The sequence below is a fragment of the Platichthys flesus genome, chromosome 13 (assembly GCF_949316205.1).
Source record: "Platichthys flesus chromosome 13, fPlaFle2.1, whole genome shotgun sequence".
Classification (NCBI taxonomy): domain Eukaryota; kingdom Metazoa; phylum Chordata; class Actinopteri; order Pleuronectiformes; family Pleuronectidae; genus Platichthys; species Platichthys flesus.
Window position 1 is genome coordinate 22016833 of NC_084957.1, and position 19822 is coordinate 22036654.

Genomic DNA, 19822 nt, shown 5'->3' on the forward strand with positions numbered 1-19822 from the left:
CCCCCTTCAGGACGACATGATAAACCATGACCAATCAGTTTGAAACCTTCAAATTGTTGTTGCTGTAGCGCCACCATGAGGACAAAGCTACTACGCCTACTTCCATTAATAATAATAATAATAATAATAATATTAATAATAACAACAACATAATAATGACAAACCTCTTACCACCACTAATAATAATAATAAGTAATAATAACAACAACAATCATAACAGCAACGATAATAATACTAATAATAATAATGATTTAGAAAACGAAAAAGCAGAAAAAGAAGTTGGAGAAAAAGAAGAAATAGAATTTGACAGTAATTTATAGATATTAAAGGACACAATTTAGAGCGACATAAACAGACAGAGAGAGAGCGAGAGCGAGAGATAGAGAAAGAGGGGAGGGAGGGGAGGTACGGTGGGAGAGGGAGAGAGAGAGAGAGAGAGAGAGAGAGAGAGAGAGAGAGAGAGAGAGAGAGAGAGAGGGGAGGTACGGGGAGAGGGAGGCAGAGAGGCTGGACCGGGAACAATAGAGGGAGACGACGCCAGCAGTGAACCAGCAAACAACCGAGAGAGAAAGAGAGAAAGAAAGAGGGGATGGATGGAGGGAGCGAGAGGGAGGTGAAGTGAGAACATGTGAGCACTCAGAGACGACAGGGATTCTTCTCCTATTCATTTTCTGTCCGCTCCTTTGTCGCTGGATTGTATTGATTCCGGTATGAACCCGGCAGAAGCGGCCGAGGAGGCGCCCAGCGACCCCGACACTGATGCCTTCTACAAACCAGGTAGAACCAGGAGCTGCTGCACAGACACACACAGACGCCCACAGCCACACAGACACAGACAGACAACAACAGCATCACACCAAGTCAGCTGAATGTCACCGGCAGCACATGAGAGCCGCTGCAGAGGAGCCAGCACAAGATGAGCGTCAAAATCCAGCGGAAAATGACGTGAAATCCTGCTATGTGTGCTGCTGCAGGAAGGTTCTACGTGTGTGTGTATGTGTGTGTGTGTGTGTGCGTGTGTGTGTTGTACTGACGGTCTCCACAAAGGAAAGATAAGGAATTAAAGAGGAATCACAGAAGATCAGCTGTAGAAAAGCTTAAGATGTCTGTTCAATATGCTGCTAAAGGACGATTTGTGTCGTCCAGGCATGAATCAGAGGTTCGATAACCAGGGTGTTTGTCAGTGTGTGTTTGTCAGTGTGTGTCCGTGTCTTTTACTGATGCATTTAGAATAAAAAGGACAGATGGTTGTGACTAAACTGATCTAAATGGTCCTGAGGTGAGACAAAGTGTCTGTGCAGTTGTGTGCAGGGTGTGATAATGGATATAGTGTGTGTGTTTGTGTGTGTGTTTTGGTAACAAGAGTGTGTCTGACACTTCTACCAGAGCATAATGGCTCATTCTCAGAGCCTATTGGCTACTGCCTGATGGCGAATTAGTCTCTGGGGCCAATATTCCGGAGCTCTCAGTTTAGATGATGCTGATATCCGGGCCAAGACACTTCTTGTCTTCACTGTTCTTACACTGTTCCCCGCCCGGATAACGACATGAGATACGAGAGATGGGGAAGTTGGGGGAAGACATCGACGACCAGATCTTTTAAGCAAGTTATCAGGTGTCCTTTAGGTTTGGACATCATTTCGGCTTAAAAGGCCGATAGTTTCAATGTGTTTCGCCTCTTTTGCTCTCCACATGCACTGTTAACCTGCGGACAACCAAAACCTGCTCAAACGTGATTGGTCAATCTAGAAACGTGGGATGCCAGAACGATGTGGGGATGCGAAACGACATCTATGACCAGATGTTTTCACAACTAGCGAAACCACAAGGCTCTGGTTATAGAGATTAAACTGGGGTTTGCAACTAGCATATTGTCTTCATCGTTGAGTCATTGATTTTGTCCATCGATATCCAAACTGACGTTTTCAAAGAGTTTGGTCTGAAAATCAATCACATGATAGGAAACAGAAAAGCATCATCTGTCCGGAACTTCTACTAGAGCATAATGGCTCAATCTCTGAGCCCATCAGCTAATGTCTGACGCCGAATTCGTATCTCGGGTTAGTGGCCAATATTTTGGTTCTTCTGGTATAGACAGCAGATATCTGGAGTCTGTCTTCCATTTTTCGTACACTGTTTGGAGAACAGTGTGAGAATGGAGTTGGAGTTGAGGGACAGCCTCAACGAGCAGATTTTTTACTAGTGGGTTTACAATCCATTAACGTTATGTTTTCGGCATTTTGGCTGGAAATACAAGAGCTAATGCATTTCGGTAAACCCTCACCTACAGATTCTGCCCATTCACATACAGAATCTGTTCGTAGAGATTCTTGGCTCGAATGCGATACTTGGCTTTGCAGCTAGCAAATTCTCGTCATCACTGATTCATTGAATAACTCGATAAATATTTGACTTCTCGTCGTTTCCAGATGGACTGCAGTTTGGTCTGAAATCAGTGACATGATGGGAAACCAAACTGCAGCAGCTCATCCCTTTAGTAGAAGCTGAAATCAGACCATGTTTGGTGTTTTTACACCTGCTGATGTGAGTCAACTGCCTATTCATGTATCTATTACATTTACTGGCTGATTCTTTGATAAATACAAAAGGATCAATACTTATCTGGCTCCAGCTGCTTTAATGTGAGGACTTGCCGTTTGTCTTTGTCATGTATCATTGTAAATTGATTCCCTTGACCATTTTGGACCGATGGGGGGACTAAATAAGGAATTGCACTTTCCTTATAATCCCCCATAATGTTCTCCTAACCTTAACCCTAATCCTGATAAGGAAAGGTGCCTCGGATCAACGGATAAAAATTTGTCCGAACAAAGGTGGAGGTCTGGGTCCAGATAGTTCAGTTTGTTTTCATTGTGAAAAAACATATCTGGATCGTTCGTGCCTTCAGGCCAGTCACAGAAAATTGAGACAATATCAAACACTAGATGAGGAGGAAGCAGCTGCAGGATGGCTGCAGTGATCACCTCAGACGATATGATGTTTGGATGATTGGGACGTTCATTTTGCCTGTAGAAAAACTATATTGATATTACAGTGAAAGCTAAAAATCTGCCCAGCTGACGACATGGTACTGGACACGTGGTTTATTCACCGATCTTTAGGTTGCTCCATAAATTATAATGTGAAACCAAAACTAACCAGATCAAATGGGAACAATGGAACAATCACACGAGAACTGGGTCAGACTTTCATTCGTGAAAAATACTTTAGTGTCTCATCATATCTAACGAAAATAATGCAGTAAAAAAGATTTCATGTGTTTGCTGTATTGTGTGTATGTATGTGTTGATACTTGTGGCTAATTAGGTTCAGTAATAGAAATAAGTCTAAAACTGGGATTTACCTTCTTTGTGTGAAAGAGAGAGAGATATAGTGTGTGAAAATCATAACAATACATGTTTTTTTATCAGTTTAGAAAAGGGATTACATAAGTACACATGTTAAATAGACTTGCTGGAGGGGGACACACCCTGAAATCTGCCTCGCTCCCCTCCTCCTGTGTGTGTCATTGTAATTCAGTCCCATAACGTTATTATGAACAATCCAAGCCAAGGCAGTTTATTAAATCAAACACACACTTAACACTCTCTCTGTGAGACGCTGTGTGTGTTGTCTACAGTAACACACAGCTCCATGTGTGATCCTCTCCTCTGCCTCTCTTCCATGAAATTCCATGACTGTCAGCTGGAACATTTCCAGCAGGTGGACGTGGAAATCCTCAGTTTGACTCATCATGAGTCACAGCACCGAAAAATACAATCTGATTCATAGAAATCTGGTCAGAGGTTAAACAAATGTACGAGTGAAGTGGAGACGCAGAGAGAATTGAAGTTAGAGGTTATCAAGCTAGACTCACATTAAACATTATGTTTTCATGTACGGGTTTAGTACTTAAATGCATCGTTGTAAGTACCACAGGCTCAGATCTTGTTAGAGTTGTTCAGATTAATGGTTGAATGTTTACACAATGTTTTCGTCTGCGTTTGTTTGTCTTATAGCAGGATTACGCAAAAACTGCTGGATGGATAACTATGAAATTTGGTGGAATGGTGGGATATTGATCAGGGAAGAACTCATTTTTTTAGTTCGGAAAAATTATACAGATATCAACATGAAAAAATTATTAAGAGAGCTGATCTATGAGAGTGTGCAGCTTTTTTTTGGATTTAAGAGACTGTTGTGCCATGGTGGAGGTATGTATGGTCTTTTTCACAAAGTGTGTTTTCTTGTTGTCTGCAGTACAGAAAATTAACTGGAGGGTTTATTATTGCGTTTTATGTCATATCTAATGTAAAACCAGATGTCCAACAGTTTATTCTCCTTTGCAAATTGGAAAAACTACAGCTGCGTCTTTGATTCTGTATGTAGATGATTAGGCCTCGCAGCATGGACTGCAGCACACAGTGTGATGCTTTGAATTACATTTTCGTGTTAGTTTTGTTTGCTTCATATTTTTTCTGTTAGTAGGAGGAGGAATGAGCCACACACACAAGTGAAATTTAATTATTTTTGTCAACATAAAAAACTAACTTAGAGCCTGTGAACACATTTAAATGCATGAGTGTGTTTGAAGAGCTGAGCGACTCTTTGACTTGACTACAGGGGAAATTGGAGCCAACTAGGTCCCACCTCCTCATTTCATTTTCAGTAGTGATACCGATCTGTTAATTAGCAAATCCTAAATGAAGTTGCATGTTTCTGATATTGTCTCAGAAAATGAAGTCGACCTTACTCTGCTTCTCTTACTGACCATGTGTAACATCTCCTCCGTATTCAGTCTGTCCAGGAGGCTGTCAGGCTGTGGAGTGAGATAAGAAACCCATGCTTGTGCAGCACAACTTTTATCATCTGGTATCATTTCATTTTCCTTGTAAACTTTATCAACCATGTTGCTTCTGCAAGCGTTTCATCAAATATGTGGTAGATCCAGTCCCATCAAAGATTCAGCTTGTTTGCTCTTTACTTCCTTTGTGACTAAATTGACTTTATGTAGATACAATAACAAAACAACAGATGCAAGACTTTCATTGAATTTGTGGAGACGTCCAAATGCTTGTAGAATTCCCCCCTCACCTGGATGTTCAGGACACTTTCCTGTTGTGAACGAGTCGGACCCCGATAATCTCATACATACATAAATACACTGATTTATTTTTAGCCAGAAAAGCACAGTGGATGATTGTTAAGCCATGGTAAGTGCCTGAATGCATTACAACAACACTTGACCAGCTAGTTTATGCTGCATTTTCTACAGAAAAGACAAATGAATAGAGCTCAATCTGGATGAAATGCTGAATGTGTAGTGAGGACTGTAAGCTCTGAGAGAGCAGGAGGAAACAGAGCATCAGTTTCTGAGCTGAGCTCTGTTTCTGCACTGAAATCTGATCAATTGGATAATTAAGTCATTCAACACAGTATTTTATCTTTAAACTGTTCAATCTACTGATCCTAAAAGTAAAAGTTTTAAAATTAGGGTAAGATTTAGGATTTATCAGCGCCACAAACTTCACTTAATTAGACATTATACCCAAATCAGAACTACAGTATATTCAGCTCATCATTCAAAATGTTTGCCCCAGCTTTAACAGAAAAACTGCCTAATTTTAAAACTGTTCTATCCTTGTAGACATTTCTACATAAAAGCTCCACTCAAATGTATTCTACTTCTCTTTCTCCTTTTTATTTAGTCAGTTATTTGTGTTTCCTTTCAATGCATGCTGCTGAGGCACTTTAAAATGAAAAGTGAAGTTGATCTATTTAAATGTTGTATCTATAGGAATTGATTGGAAATAAAATATTAAATAGAAAGTATGCAGCAAGAATCCGTGGATTAAAAAAAGAGGAACAGAAGAGTGATTGACAACGAGCAGATTGATGAATAAATGAATAAACGTTCAACAGTTCAAGTGCTCATCATGTGCCGGGCTTGAGTCTGAAAGCACACACTCAAACACATAACCTCGCAGGAAAGTGGAAGCGGCTCAATGTTATGCTAATCATCCCGTTTATAAATAGGATCCCAAATTATCAGAGGGGAAACAGGAAGTGACACGCAGGCATTCATACCTACACACATGCAATCAGGGGTCCGAGAGTTTACCAGGTGACTGACACCAGCTTATAACAGAGGAAGCTTCATTCTGGTCTGAGATGTGTTGGAAACAGGTGAAGCACAGCAGCTCCTCACCCAGGGCATGCTGGGAGATTAAGGCTACCCTCACACTAAGCGGCCTCCTGAACGTGCTAAAAGCAGAATCTTTCTAAACGCTGGTTCACATTAAATCTTCTAGATAAAAGACAATTACAAAGACCCAACTTCTCCGGTGAAACACAAGGTTAATACATCGTTTTATCCTGTTGGCTTGTTTGACATTAAAAGCTGCCTGTTCAAGTGGGATTGAATCCCAGCGTGTACCTTTCATATTCCAGCAGTGAGGAGTGAGGTGGCCTCCCGCTGTCTGCAGGAACAGGTAATTAGATTTTATTTCCTCATCTGACGTAAGCCACAAACGTCTGTAGCTATGGTAATATGGTTTCCCGCTGATTCGTTAAACAATGAGCTTTATAATGATAAAGAAGCTGTGTTTAATGAGCATCAGTTATGTCTGGTTTTGCCTAATCAGGCCGGTATCAATGCACATAAAAAGCTGCAGGACCAGACCAGATTATCTGTAGTAGACCCCACGTTACAGTGTGGGGTTTTGTGCTGTCTGATACATGAGTTGACTGGTTTGAACTGTCGTCCAAAAGCAAGAAGGTTCGAGGTTTCAACCATGAACTGTTTATAAAAATTAACACAGACTCTGGAAAGTGAAGTGCCTGAAACCTCTATTTTCTACATTGACCAGGAGAGGCTCCACTGGGTTTGTCATAAAGTCAGTTTACTATCGAAGTCTATGAAATAATTACTCTTCTTCTCTCTTGTATTTATAATGTAAGAAAACATTTTCCTAAAGAGTTTACGTCCTAATCTCTAGTTTCAAGTCTTCTTCAATACAGCTGGTGTTCATTTAGTAATTTTGATCGATTTGGAGTGAAATAGAAGATAAAGCATCATTAACATTGGGGCATGGATAAAACCGAGATTTCATGCAGGGGAATGTGAGCATTGCTAGGATTGGATTCATTGCCCCAACAACCATCAAATGATAACTGTTCTTGAAGCCCATCGGCTAAGGTCTGACAACGAACTAGCCTTTGCGGGAAATGGCCAATAATTTGGGGGCTTCTGACGAAGACAGTATATATCTGGTATCTCAGTTTCTTTTATCACATCAGTAAAATGTTTCTCCACACAGACTGGCATATTTTTTAGTTTTTTTTGGTCAAGGATGAATTAATGCAGAAAAGTCTATAAAGCTAATAGCAACGAAAACCTGCTCAAAACCATGTCCCTCCACTACAGATTCCTCATATTCACACAATAGAGATTAGAGACAATAGATGGGTTAAACAAGTCAATCCTAAACAGTCGTCCTGGATCGCATCTTAAGCGAAAAGCTCACAAAAGCTGACCATCAAACAGGAAATGGTCTGTGGACGAGTGTGATTGAGTTGCATTGTATACGTGTCGCATGTTAATGCATATTTTTGTAATGGTTATAAAATTGCTATATAAACACAGTACATTAAAGTGCAACCAGGATTTTAATCAACCCATCCTGTGGCATACTGTGACACATAATAAACTTGCACAATCATTGTTGTACTGCTGCCTGAAGGCACCTTAAGACCGGTTTCATTTGAAGCATACCAAGTCAGATTTTATTTCACCTTAAGAGGAGATCTTGTTTCTCTCTGGAAAGACCTCATTTCACCCTGAAAACAACCATCATCGGACCCGAGGATAAAAGTCTGAGAGGGAGACCTCATCTCACCCAGAGGAGAAACTTACAGTCTGCACCTCATGTCTGCTGGCACTAGTTTCTTTCAATATAGGAAATAATTACAAGATTTAATTCCTCTGGTTGACATGGCAGATATTGTGTGGGTGGGTGCATGCATGTGTGTGTGAGAATTAGACAGACTCTGCTGGTCTTTGGATAAAAATGGAAAGTCTACAGTGTGTGTGTCTGTGTGTTTGAATGGTTTGTGAGTAGAGATATTACATGGATGAATGACCAGTAATCCATTCACACACACACACACACACACACACACACACACACACACACACACACACACACACACACACACACACACACACACACACACACACACACACACATACACACACACACACACACACACACACATACACTGCTTCCTCCCGTTTTAGAGCCAGATTAACCTGCAACGTAAGCGCTCAAACTCAGACAGAGAGGGAGAGAGGGACCGGCAGAGAATTTGGTTGAATTATATTTATGATGTTTGTTGTTTTCTTTAATATTTCTCATTCAACATTCTCAAGCTGCAGTTTGTCTGAGCTGAGGCGTCATTACAATCAATTATCCAGTTTATGCAGAGGGATTAAGGCTAATGATAAAGGCTGTTGTTTAAGTGAAGCTTAATGAGATCACTGTCACTAAAACAGCCTGGTCTCATGCTAATCCACAAGTATTACTAGCACTTACACTGACTCCTATGATCATAAGCTGCCATGAATTCACATTAACATATTATTAGACTTATTTTCAGGAGACGACTGACTTTGCATGTAGAAGCTTAAATTGTGTTTTTTTTCAGGGTTCTTTAACTATAAAGTGCTTTATAGATAGTTGTGGAATTAAATGCCCAAAGTTTGTGTTAAAGGGGAAAGAGAAAACACTTAAGCCCCTGAAACACATTTACTGGAAGTCAGGATGTTGCATAAGGTGCTGATGCAGTTGACATAACTTGAGTCAACTCAGAGCCACACAAATCTTTATGCAAGATCTTCATCTAAACAATAGGATTCTCCTAAAATGTTAATATTTTCTACACTGTTCCTTTCCCATGGAGTCGACATTATACCGTTGTGTTATGCATGCAGTGCACAGCAGGGGCGTTCCGGCGCAATGTTGGAATAACATGTTATTAAAATGTAATTTCCCAAAGCAGCTTTGGTGCAGAGCTAATCCTCCGATTTGTATGATCTGTCAGTTAACTGTTAATGCAGCTGGTGCAACACAGGCTACATCCAATGTAGTCGCTCTGAGCTGGAATTCAATATTATTGATTGTCGCATTAGTGTAGTTTTAAAGCTTTAAAACAGAAATGAATGGTTTAGCTCTGTATCAGAATTTATATTCGTTCATCATAACACACCTGAAAATGTGTATTATATGACCGTTCACATACGAGAGTGTGGCTACCTTATTGGTTCCTGCAAAATGTTTTGAATGATATTCAAGTTCAGTTTTGATCAAACTTATTTTTTACTCTGCATGTGCATGTAATCAGGGAACATTTTAGGGTCACTGTGGGTTTGAAGTGTTTTTTTTTGTCTGGCTCGTATTTGTTCGGACATAAATTAGCGTCCCAAGTCACATTGCATGTTACACACTGGATATATGAATACTTGTGACATATTGCCACCTGATTTCATGCTAAGTCCAATATTCCTTCTCATTTAGCTCTGTTTTTGGTCTCAACCAACTCCGTTAAAGCCTCCAAATCCACGTACCAGTGTGTACAGAGCCTCTTTAGAGCTATTACGATGAGCAACAACCGCCTGCTGTGGCCAGAATTATACTTGCAGAGTGAATCAGAACAATGAAGTTGTGGGTCGTTCAGAAAAACAATGAGCTGAAACTCACTATGACGTTTTTTAAAGCCGAGAGGAGCTGCAGATTCAGACGATAACTCTCTGTATGCTCATCACATCTTCATGTTGTCATTTGATCCACTGTAGATGATAAGAATATTGATTTCATGTCACAAATATTTACTTTATAACAAAAGTAAGTAATTTCCTGTAACAGCTGCACACGGTGGGTTTTATCAAACAGAAGGAAATTGTGTATTTGTTGTTATTCGGCCACATATTTTATGCGTATGGGACTATTTATGGCAGTGCGATGGTTGTATGTGTGTCACCCATGTGAAGCTGTAGCTCATTTATGTGTTTGTCTTTTGGACCTTAATGGAAGTTTTTGTTCCGTAGCTTAGTTAAACTGAACAAAATAGAACCAGTGCTCAACTTGTCTTAGTGTCAGGGCAGACTGGCGAGTATGACTTTCATCTTGTGAGTGCGCGTGCATGACAAAATATGGTGTAGGAACTAGCACGGAGATCACTTTGAATATTTTTGCAGGTGTTTATTGTCAGTGTATTTGTCGGTGGACGGACTTTGTCGAGCAAGATGCATTGACGGAGCTTTACAGGTGTGTTTCTTCAATAGAAATGGAGGCAGAGTTTGAAGATGACACACATTTGATCCTATGTCTACTGACCCGTGTGATCCAATCAGTTTGATTTACAATAAGAATTACATCCAAAGTACTGTTCCTTTAAATGAGGCCTCAGTCCTTAGTCATGGTGAGGAAACTCAGAGGGTGGAGCAACACATTCATTATTTAAGAGGGTGTGTGTGTGTGTGTGTGTGTGTGTGTGTGTGTGTGTGTGTGTGTGTGTGTGTGTGTGTGTGTGTGTGTGTGTGTGTGTGTGTGTGTGTGTGTGTGTGTGTGTGTGTGTGTGTGTGTGTGTGTGTGTGTGTGTGTGTGTGTGTGTGTTTGTGTGTTTGTGTGTGTACTGTCATCAGGAACAATAAGATGCGGCTGCTGAGGAGAGGCTGGGATTCCCTCCTTCCCTTCATCCATCTCTGTCTTTGTCTTCAACTCACACACCCAGTGCCAAGAACAGTGGCAGATGGGTGTGAAGACTGATGTGTGTGTGTGTGTGTGTGTGATTGTGTGTGTGTGGGGGGATGTTGGGGGGACAGACAAAAACAGAGAGAGAGAGAGGGAGAGAGAAACAGCTTAAGTGGATTATCCCCTATTACCCACCAGGGGACAAGCGAGAGAGAGAGCTAGAGGACTGCGACAGACAGAGAGACAGAGAAAGATTGTTAAATAGATAAATACAAAGAAAGGATTTCCTCTCCTCCTCCTCCTTTTGTCTATTCCCTCCTTAAAAGCTTTCTAGTCTTGGGACAGCTGCAGCCATATGGTGTGTGTGTGTGTGTGTGTATGTAATCAGCATCCGTTTTGACTATAATCGATCACAAAGACATTTTACAGACATGTTCGTGAGTGTGAGTGTTGCTGGCTACTTAGTGCTGCTAGCTAATAGACCTTGATGTCATTAGCTGCTGTGTGTGTGTGTGTGTGTGTGTGTGTGTGTATTTTTCTGTGAGTGTGTGTGTGTGTGTAAGATAGACAGGAAGCTTTTATTCTGATTGACAGTCAGCACCGATCTGTTAAAATCTGCCTTCAATTCTATAAATGTATTTGTACAAATTAATTTAGTTTGTTTTATTTTTATAACAAAAAATGCCCTCTCTGCCTCAGACCCTCAAATCACAGAAGAAAAACAACAACGTTGACTGTATTAAGTACATAGCAGATATAATAAGGTAAATAGAAAAACAAGAGTAAATCTCCAGTAAAATTAACTGAAGTAGATTTAACCCTGAAAGAATGTTTGCCATGTATAAGTTAAAATGTCATGAATTTTCAATCTCAAATCCATATTCCAATTTCCATGGTGAATGAAAAGTTTGCTTGAAATGGTGCAAGGTTCGTAAGAGGAGCCTTTTAACTTTGCAGAACTTATACATTCTCCAAAAACACACTTTTATACCTTTATAACACACTGAAAGAAACACTTTAAATTACTTTTTCTGTTTGGCTCTTTGTCTCCACCCCACTGCCTCCACTGTTAAAGAGCTCTACAGGGGATGTTTGGCAGCTATTTATAGGCTTATACCCCAATGACAGAGTGGCTGCTGTAGAATTCTTGTGTTTCCTCATGTGACTGAACCCGGTGAGGACTCTGAGGGGCCCTTACTGCCCCACGTTTGAATTTGAAATAACTCTCACAAATTATATAAATATATTAAATAAAGAAACTGCATCTTTCTCCTGGATCCCTGGACAGGCTTTATTCTAGGTGATGGTTCAGTCATCCAATCAGAATAGGTTTTTCTGTGCTGCTCCCTGCGGCCCTAGCTTGAGCAATCGCAGCCTGAATGTCGACACACATATACACACACACACTTAGCTGGGTTTCCTTTCAGAGGAGAAGTATGTTTGGCCGGGAGTAATTACTCACCAACCCTCGTTTAAGGGTGTGTGTGTGTGTGTGTGTGTGTGTGTGTGTGTGTGTGTGTGTGTGTGTGTGTGTGTGTGTGTGTGTGTGTGTGTGTGTGTGTGTGTGTGTGTGTGTGTGTGTGTGTGTGTGTGTGTGTGTGTGTGTGTGTGTGTGTGTGTGTGTGTGTGTGTGTGTGTGTGTGTGTGTCTCCCCGGGCTGAGCTGTCAGAGAGCAGATAAGCGTCCTGAGAGCGACTCAGTCAGACCTGCAGCTCTCTCTTCATCTGTTATTGATTCCTTTTGTCTTGCTCCTTTTAAAACAGAACCTCCTCTGATTTTACACTCCTCGTTTTTGTTTTGACTGCTGAAGCAATTTTCAGTTAATCGATGGTATATGTAGAGAAAATTTAAAGATCGGTGCATTGATCAACCATTTCAGTCATTCTAGTTTCCAGTTTCTCTTAGCTTTGCTGCTTTTCTCTGGTTTTTATTGTAACCATCTGGATTCTAGTCGTACATCTGTCGGGCAATAAAAAGCTTCTGTTCAATTATGATGCTTGTTGGAATTGATTTACAAATTGCTTGTTGCAACCCTGCCCTACGTTACTTTTGAGAAGAAATAGGAAATTGAGATAATAAACTGTAAATAAAGATGAACGACACGTCTCCACCTCCTAAACATTATCCAGAAATGAAACCTTAAAGGACTCATCATATGCCCATTTTACCACAAGTTGATATGGTTCCTTGGGGTCTTAATGGAATGTCTGTAACATACTTTGGTCAAAATACCACAAGGATAATTTAAAACAGCACCTTTTTACCCTGTCCAAAACAGCCCTCCTCAGATTGACCTGTTTTGAGTGCCCCTGCCCCCCTCTCATGGTGCGATGCGGGGACGTCCGAAGCAGCGGCAGATCTGCTGATGCGATGACATAGCGGTTGGGATCAGCTAACGCTGCCGCCTCGGACAGCCCGGATCACACCGTGTCACTGCCGCTCCCCCCGTCGCTTTTGCCGTGCGTTAACTCGCTGCATACCCAAATTAACATGTAGAAGCTCTACAAAAGTGGAATTTTCATAATATGTCCCCTTTAACATTACAGAAACAAACTCTGACATCTTGAACTCTTGTCGACATTTGGAGCCAGATTCTTCACAGTAGCATAGTGTGGAGTCGGGATATCAAGGTCCCATCAATAAAAAGGCTTGACCAATCACAAATCAGTTTCAACAGTCAATCGTGACATTTGACCAAAACGACTTTAATGCCTAGATTTTGCATTTTGGTGTGAATTGCTTACATTGAAACTGAATTTCTGGATACGGCCCACGTTGCTGTTTTACTTGTGTGACTTTCCAGTGAGAAAGCTGCCGGCACAATAGCTAGCAATGACATAAATCACCTGTTCTTTGCTGCTCTAAAAACAGCACTTGCTGATGGCAGTACAGTGCAACAGATGTTTTGGAGCAGCAAAGAAGAAGTCATCTCTGGGGAAAGACATTTTCAGTTCGGTGCGTAGATATATTTTCTTACCTTCCGATGCCCACCTTGCACTATCAGCATCTTCAGAGCCTATACACAGTCCATGACAGAGAGGTACATGGTGCAATCTTGTCAAGAAAACAACGTGCACACAGAAACGCAGTTCGCCCTCCAGATGTTTAAAATCTGGTAAATGGTTTTGTATTTATATAGTGCTTTTCTAGTCTTGATGACCACTCAAAGTGCTTTACTGTACAGTTAGCCATTCCCCCTTTCACACACACATTCATACAGTGCATCTATTGCAGCACTTTATTTTGTACACGCATGCCTCTAGATGCGTCATGGTGCCATGTGACCAACATGTGAACTTCAGGCAGTTTGTCAGATTGGTTTGCTCTGATTTACTTCTCACTCCTCATGTGCTTAACTCCGGTGCTGTTCATTAGTTCACTGCAGTCAGTAATTAGCCTCTATACTCACAGTACTGTACTACACAGCAGTAAAACACTTTATTGCCCGCCAATGGTAAACAAGGAAACTACTCTGTGTGTGTGTATGTGTGTGTGTGTGTGTGTGTGTGTGTGTGTGTGTGTGTGTGTGTGTGTGTGTGTGTGTGTGTGTGTGTGTGTGTGTGTGTGTGTGTGTGTGTGTGTGTGTGTGTGTGTGTGTGTGTGTGTGTGTGTGTGTGTGTGTGTGTGTGTGTGTGTGTGTGTGTGTGTGTGTGTGTGTGTGTGGTAAATGAGGTAAACGAGGTCTAGAGAAAGCATGTGTTCTTAGTAAAAGTTTGAAGGGATTTCTTTTCTGACTAGTTTGCAGGTTAATCAGTGCTGAACGTTGGCTCAAGAAAATTGACACTGATATATAAAGGTAGAAATGTATGGAGGACCATACATGACTTAAGTAAAAATAAATAAATGTATAAATAAATACAGAAATAAATAAATATATAAATAAATAAAAAAGGAAATAAATAAATTAATACAGAAATAAATAAATAAATATGTTAATACCAAAAGAAATGTCAAAAGAAATGTCTTAAATATGTTTTAACATTTATTTTTTCCCTGATACATTTCCTTTTCATTTGCAGTGTCCTTATGCTAATGAGAAAGGCGGGCCTAACCGCAGTCTCATGCAGGATTGGTCACAGGAGTGTAATGATCCAGCCCTACGTCTGCCTCTCAATGCTGGTGTCCAGTAGCTGTTTGCAGCGTTGAGCCAGTTCACACTTAAAATGAACTAGTTCAAGTTCACAGGGTTAGTTAAGGTTATTTTTTATTCGGATGATTTAGGTGTCAGTAGTCCTGACTGTAAGCGTCACGTCTCGTTTTCTACTGAGCACAAGGAGCGAGCCGAGAGGAGGAGGAAACAGAAACTCCAGCTCGGTACAAACCACCTGCCGCCTCTGCTCTGATCATGAAGCCGCTGATCTCTGAGCAGATGTGACCAGAGAAACTCTTATTTCTGTATTTATTTATACATTTATTTATTTTTACTTAAGTCATGTATGGTCCTCCATAGAAATGACTTGCCTTTAGAATATAGATTTGTTTCACCTATTTACCTATAAATTAGACGTGTTGATCCCAACAAGAAATCACACTACAGCTATGTGTGGCACAGATGGACAAGTGGATGCAGAGTCTGGCTCTAAGCAAACTCTCTACATCACATTTTATAGGTGATATGAGCACAGTTATGAACAGGAAGCAGACTGTTGTTGTCTAACCTGGATATAGCTATGAACTCACAGTGGTCAAGATGAAAACCAGACACTATGACTGCAGTAACATCACCTCAGGAGCAGAGGTTTCCTTATCATGAAGCTCTGTCAGACCGATGAGCTAATTTCTCTACATGTCAGCCTTCACTGTAAGCTCAGTTAGAAACGCCCATGTCTCACTAATCCATTGGATTTAGGGGGAGTCTGAGTTGGTCTGTTTCCAGTTAATCATAATGCTGTTATTATTAAGGAGGCCATCAATCTCTGACAGGTTCACAAAACTGAAGCTGTTCCTCTCAGATGAAGAGGAACATCAGAAATAGAATAAAATGTCACTCAAAGGAGTTCACAACAGCCTTGATTACTTAAATGGGAATCATAAAGACAATGACTCAGTATCCAAATTCAAAGTCATGGCAGAGCTGTACATGGGTAATAACATTCATGAAGTTACTTAAACGTTCTGCACACAGTTTGAGAAAGGAACTGAAACGGTCGACCGCAACCCGCTCCTGAGGTTTGACGCTAGAATGTTTTGGAGGAAGAGGTTTCCGACACTATTCGACCATCTGACCATCTACTTTGATAGATATTTTAGTAGTAACAATAAAGCAGTAAAATATATGAATTTATGTAAAAATGTAGGAAGGGAGCATCATGACCCCCCCCCCCCCAATCTAACGTCAGACTAGACCACTTCCAATCTCCGTTATAACTGGATATTGACCAAATTCCCAGATGAACATTAGAGCTAATACTTTTTAGTTCTTCCCTGACCCAGAACACATCCTTCCACCAAGTTTCATAGTAATCCTTTCAGTCGCGTTTGCTTAATCCTGCTAATTAATAGACAAACAAATGCAGATGGAAAAATAATCTCCTTGTCTCTGGTTCCAGGTTCAAGCTCGAACTATACATGCTATATGTGATTGTCCGCCACTAAACAGGAACATTGGAAAATTAGTTTTTTTATGCTTAAAGTTTCTTTTAATATAAAAACGTGGCTCTGGTCCATAAACACAACAAAGAGTATAAACAGTGACAGAACAGACCGATTTTGTGCTGTGGTGTTGAAGTTCGTCAACACCACATGTGTTCGTCATGTCTGGTCACTGATCTCAGCACGACTCTTCCCAAATCTGAATCGTAGATTTCAAATTAATAAGGAACCGATCAATGACCTGACTGATTTACAGGTCGATGTTCTTTATCCACCGGCTGAACCTGACTCTGTTTGCAAACGAGTCAACTGATTCGTCCGTGTCTTTTTGGGCCTCATGAACATTCCCTGTTTTTTCTTGTTGTCCTCAGTTTAACTTCACTACATCCTAAAGCTTCCAGCCTCTCGGGCATGTGAAGATAAATTTTGCTGCGGTTTGGCCTGAGTCTCTGGGTTTGTGTGTGTGAGTGTGTGTGTCGGAAAACACTCCAGTGCAACCACAAGTAGTTCTTTGCAGGAGAGGCGCGCTGCAGTTGGTGTGTGCGTGTAAATCCCGAATTTCATTCATTTTCAAAGTTCTGTTCATAGTTTCCATGCACACAGAATGAATGAAGCAGCTGGGACTGATTGTAAACCCTCCTCCTCCTCTTACTCCCTCTTTCTTTGTCTTTCTTTCTTCAGTTTCTTTGTGGAATCATTTCTTTGATTCAACGCCTCCATTTTTTTCCCTCTTCTGTTAGAAAAGTGTTTCTCTCTGACTTCTCCTGGCGCTGTTTTTTAATCCGTTTTTCTTGAACCAAGCACTATTAAAGTTCATTCCTAGAGGAGGCTAGACACACAGACACACACAGGAACATTTGTGTCAGGCTGTAATTGAGCGAACAGAACCTGGTTTACTGTGGAGTATTAATAGAACAAAGAGAACCAGAGTGGAAACATTAATCCTTAATATTCCTGAGTTCAGGCTGCAATTATCATCTGATCTTTGGGAGCTTTACATCCATGATCTGACAATTTAATCTCTCTGTTCCTCTTCCAACGACGATGCTCATTATTCAGAGGGAACCGGAAAAAACAACCTGTTAATGACAGAAGTAAGGCAGCATGTGTTCGTCCCTCCTGCTGACAGAGGTGTGTGAGCTTGTGCCATATTAGACCCGTCACTGGCCCATTGTCTCTGGATCACAACCATGAACATCAGATATTCCACATTTTGCCTCCTGCTGTGGCATGTTAGCCTCCACCAAATCCTCTTCCCTTCCTTTGCTATGGATTAAAGAATCAACATGGTTTTCTGTGACAGATATTATTAATTTTTTCACTTTGCTGTCATGATCACCAGCTCTCGGGGCCAAGTTTAGTTTGGACCTAGATCATGCTGCAAAATCCAAGGCCTTCAAATATTTACGCTGCCACAAAGTCTCAGTAATATCACTGCACATCACAGACGCTGTTTAAATGCAAAAGTGCACAAGTTTAAATCTTCCATTCACAGTGATGTGTTGTTTCCACCCCCTGTCCATTTGTTTGTCTATGTGTTAGCGGGATGATGCACAAACCACAGAGCAGGATTCCACGAAACCTAGTGGAAAGATGGTGAATGAGTCAAGAAACAACTTGTGAAATTTTTGCATTTATCTGGACAAAGTGGCAGATCCAGGAATTTATATGTTTTTGCTTTGGTTTGGCTTGATTTACTTTAAGGAGACTGTCGGTGAGTATGAGCTCCACTGAGTGATATTTTACTTAATGTGTTTGTTTGTCTATCTGTCAGTAGGATTAATCAAAAACTACTCAACTGATTTCAATTAAATGTTGGGGATGAGTGGGGCATCACCCAAGGAAGAACCCATTACATTTAAAAGTGGTTTTGGATAAAAGGGCAGATCCAGGAACCTTTTTTAACATTTTCATACATTTCAAAAACTATTTGTATATCTGATGTTGGACCTTGATTTATTTAAAAGGGCAATGCTTATTAATTAGTATGCAGGTCCAACATGTGAATAATCCAGATTTCGCCACACAGCCTAGTTTTCATCGGCAGTCCCTGACAGGTTGATGGAACAACATACAAATAACATATACAGACATGTATAAATAATACGGAACTACATACTCAGACAGTTAAATAATCCATAGATTAATTGAATAATAACATGAGAACACAGACAATGGAAGGCACACAAATATGGTTTCATTTATGGTTTTGAGTTGGTTTCATCAAAGATTCTAATAAATCATCCCTGTGCTATAGATCAGAAACATGATTATTGTTGCAGTGAATGCGGCGCCTGTGTATCTAACTGTCACCACCCTCTTCACACATCATACACACACATCCACATGCACACGCACACACACATTCCATGTCTGACCACTCCGTCTAAGTTTTTCCTCTGCACAGACAGCTGCTGTCTGGAGACTGAAAGCTGATCCAGAGAGAGGGAGAGCGGGCGAGAGTTTCATCTGATAGCTGAAACACATGTTCCATGTTTTAACATTTGGTTCCCCTCCGTCTTTAGCGCAGTGTTTCCTTCAAGAGGGCACCTCCAGCTTCCTCTTGACATCTGTCCACTTTGGTTAATCAGGGTTGTGTGTGTTTCTCTGCGGGATAAGCGAGTCTGTGTTCGTGTGTGGTTTGATACGTCTACATTTTTCTTACTTAATGTCGCAGGTGTTGCGAATGGATGAGAATATCAGCCAGAGAAGTTTCACGACCGTTTTACACTAGCAGCTTTATAACCTTGACCTCTTTTCCTCAAATCCTTCAAATGTCGGCTAAACTCATTGGAACCAGATGTGACTTCCATCAAATTAAATTTTGATAACCTAGAAGGAATGTAGGAAAGGCCCCTCACAGCGATAAGATAACTGTAACTGAAAAATCTGTTTTGTTAATAAACTCTTAATGAAGATGGATGCATCTCCTTTCCTCTAAGATTTATGACGCTTAAATATCCCGTATACAAACGAGGCCATCTTGTGCCAAAAACCTTATTTGCAGGCAGAGTCTGTTTGGAAATGATCATGATGTTGAGCCGTCCTGATACAGATGCTCGGCCAATCATTATTCAGTCTAGGCTGTCAATCATGACGATCAAACATGTTTTTATTTAATCACATACCTAATTAAAACCAAACTTATCAGAAAAAACTTGAAAAAACATCGGAGTGATAACAACTATTAAAATGACGGAAAACATTTTTATAATGTATTTAATGTTACTTTGGCTTTTTGGTTTGGTCCAAGTCCCTTCCGCTAACATGGAGGAGGCCTGGTTTATGACTCAACTGTAGCCAGCCAGTAGATGGTGATTGAGAGGTTTTGGCTTAATTTTTGAGAGTCGTCCATCTTTAATTTACACTCTGTGTAAAGGATTAATTAATACAATTCTGCAATACCATTGCCGAAATGCGGTAGAGTTTTGATGTTGTTGAGTGCCTTCTGGTTTCTGGCCTGCTTATTTGGCATCTCT

General features: G+C 40.7%; 1 protein-coding gene across 2 annotated transcripts in view; it reads left to right on the forward strand.

Annotated features, from left to right (window-relative positions):
• Positions 1–537: 537 nt before the first annotated feature.
• Positions 538–19822, forward strand: part of kalrna (kalirin RhoGEF kinase a) — a 123386-nt gene continuing 104101 nt past the window's right edge. For both annotated transcript variants that reach the window (XM_062402400.1, XM_062402399.1), the window contains exon 1: positions 538–777. In XM_062402400.1, coding sequence (XP_062258384.1) covers positions 711–777 — 67 coding nt within the window. In that variant the 5' untranslated portion in view covers positions 538–710. The remainder of the gene's footprint in view (positions 778–19822) is intronic.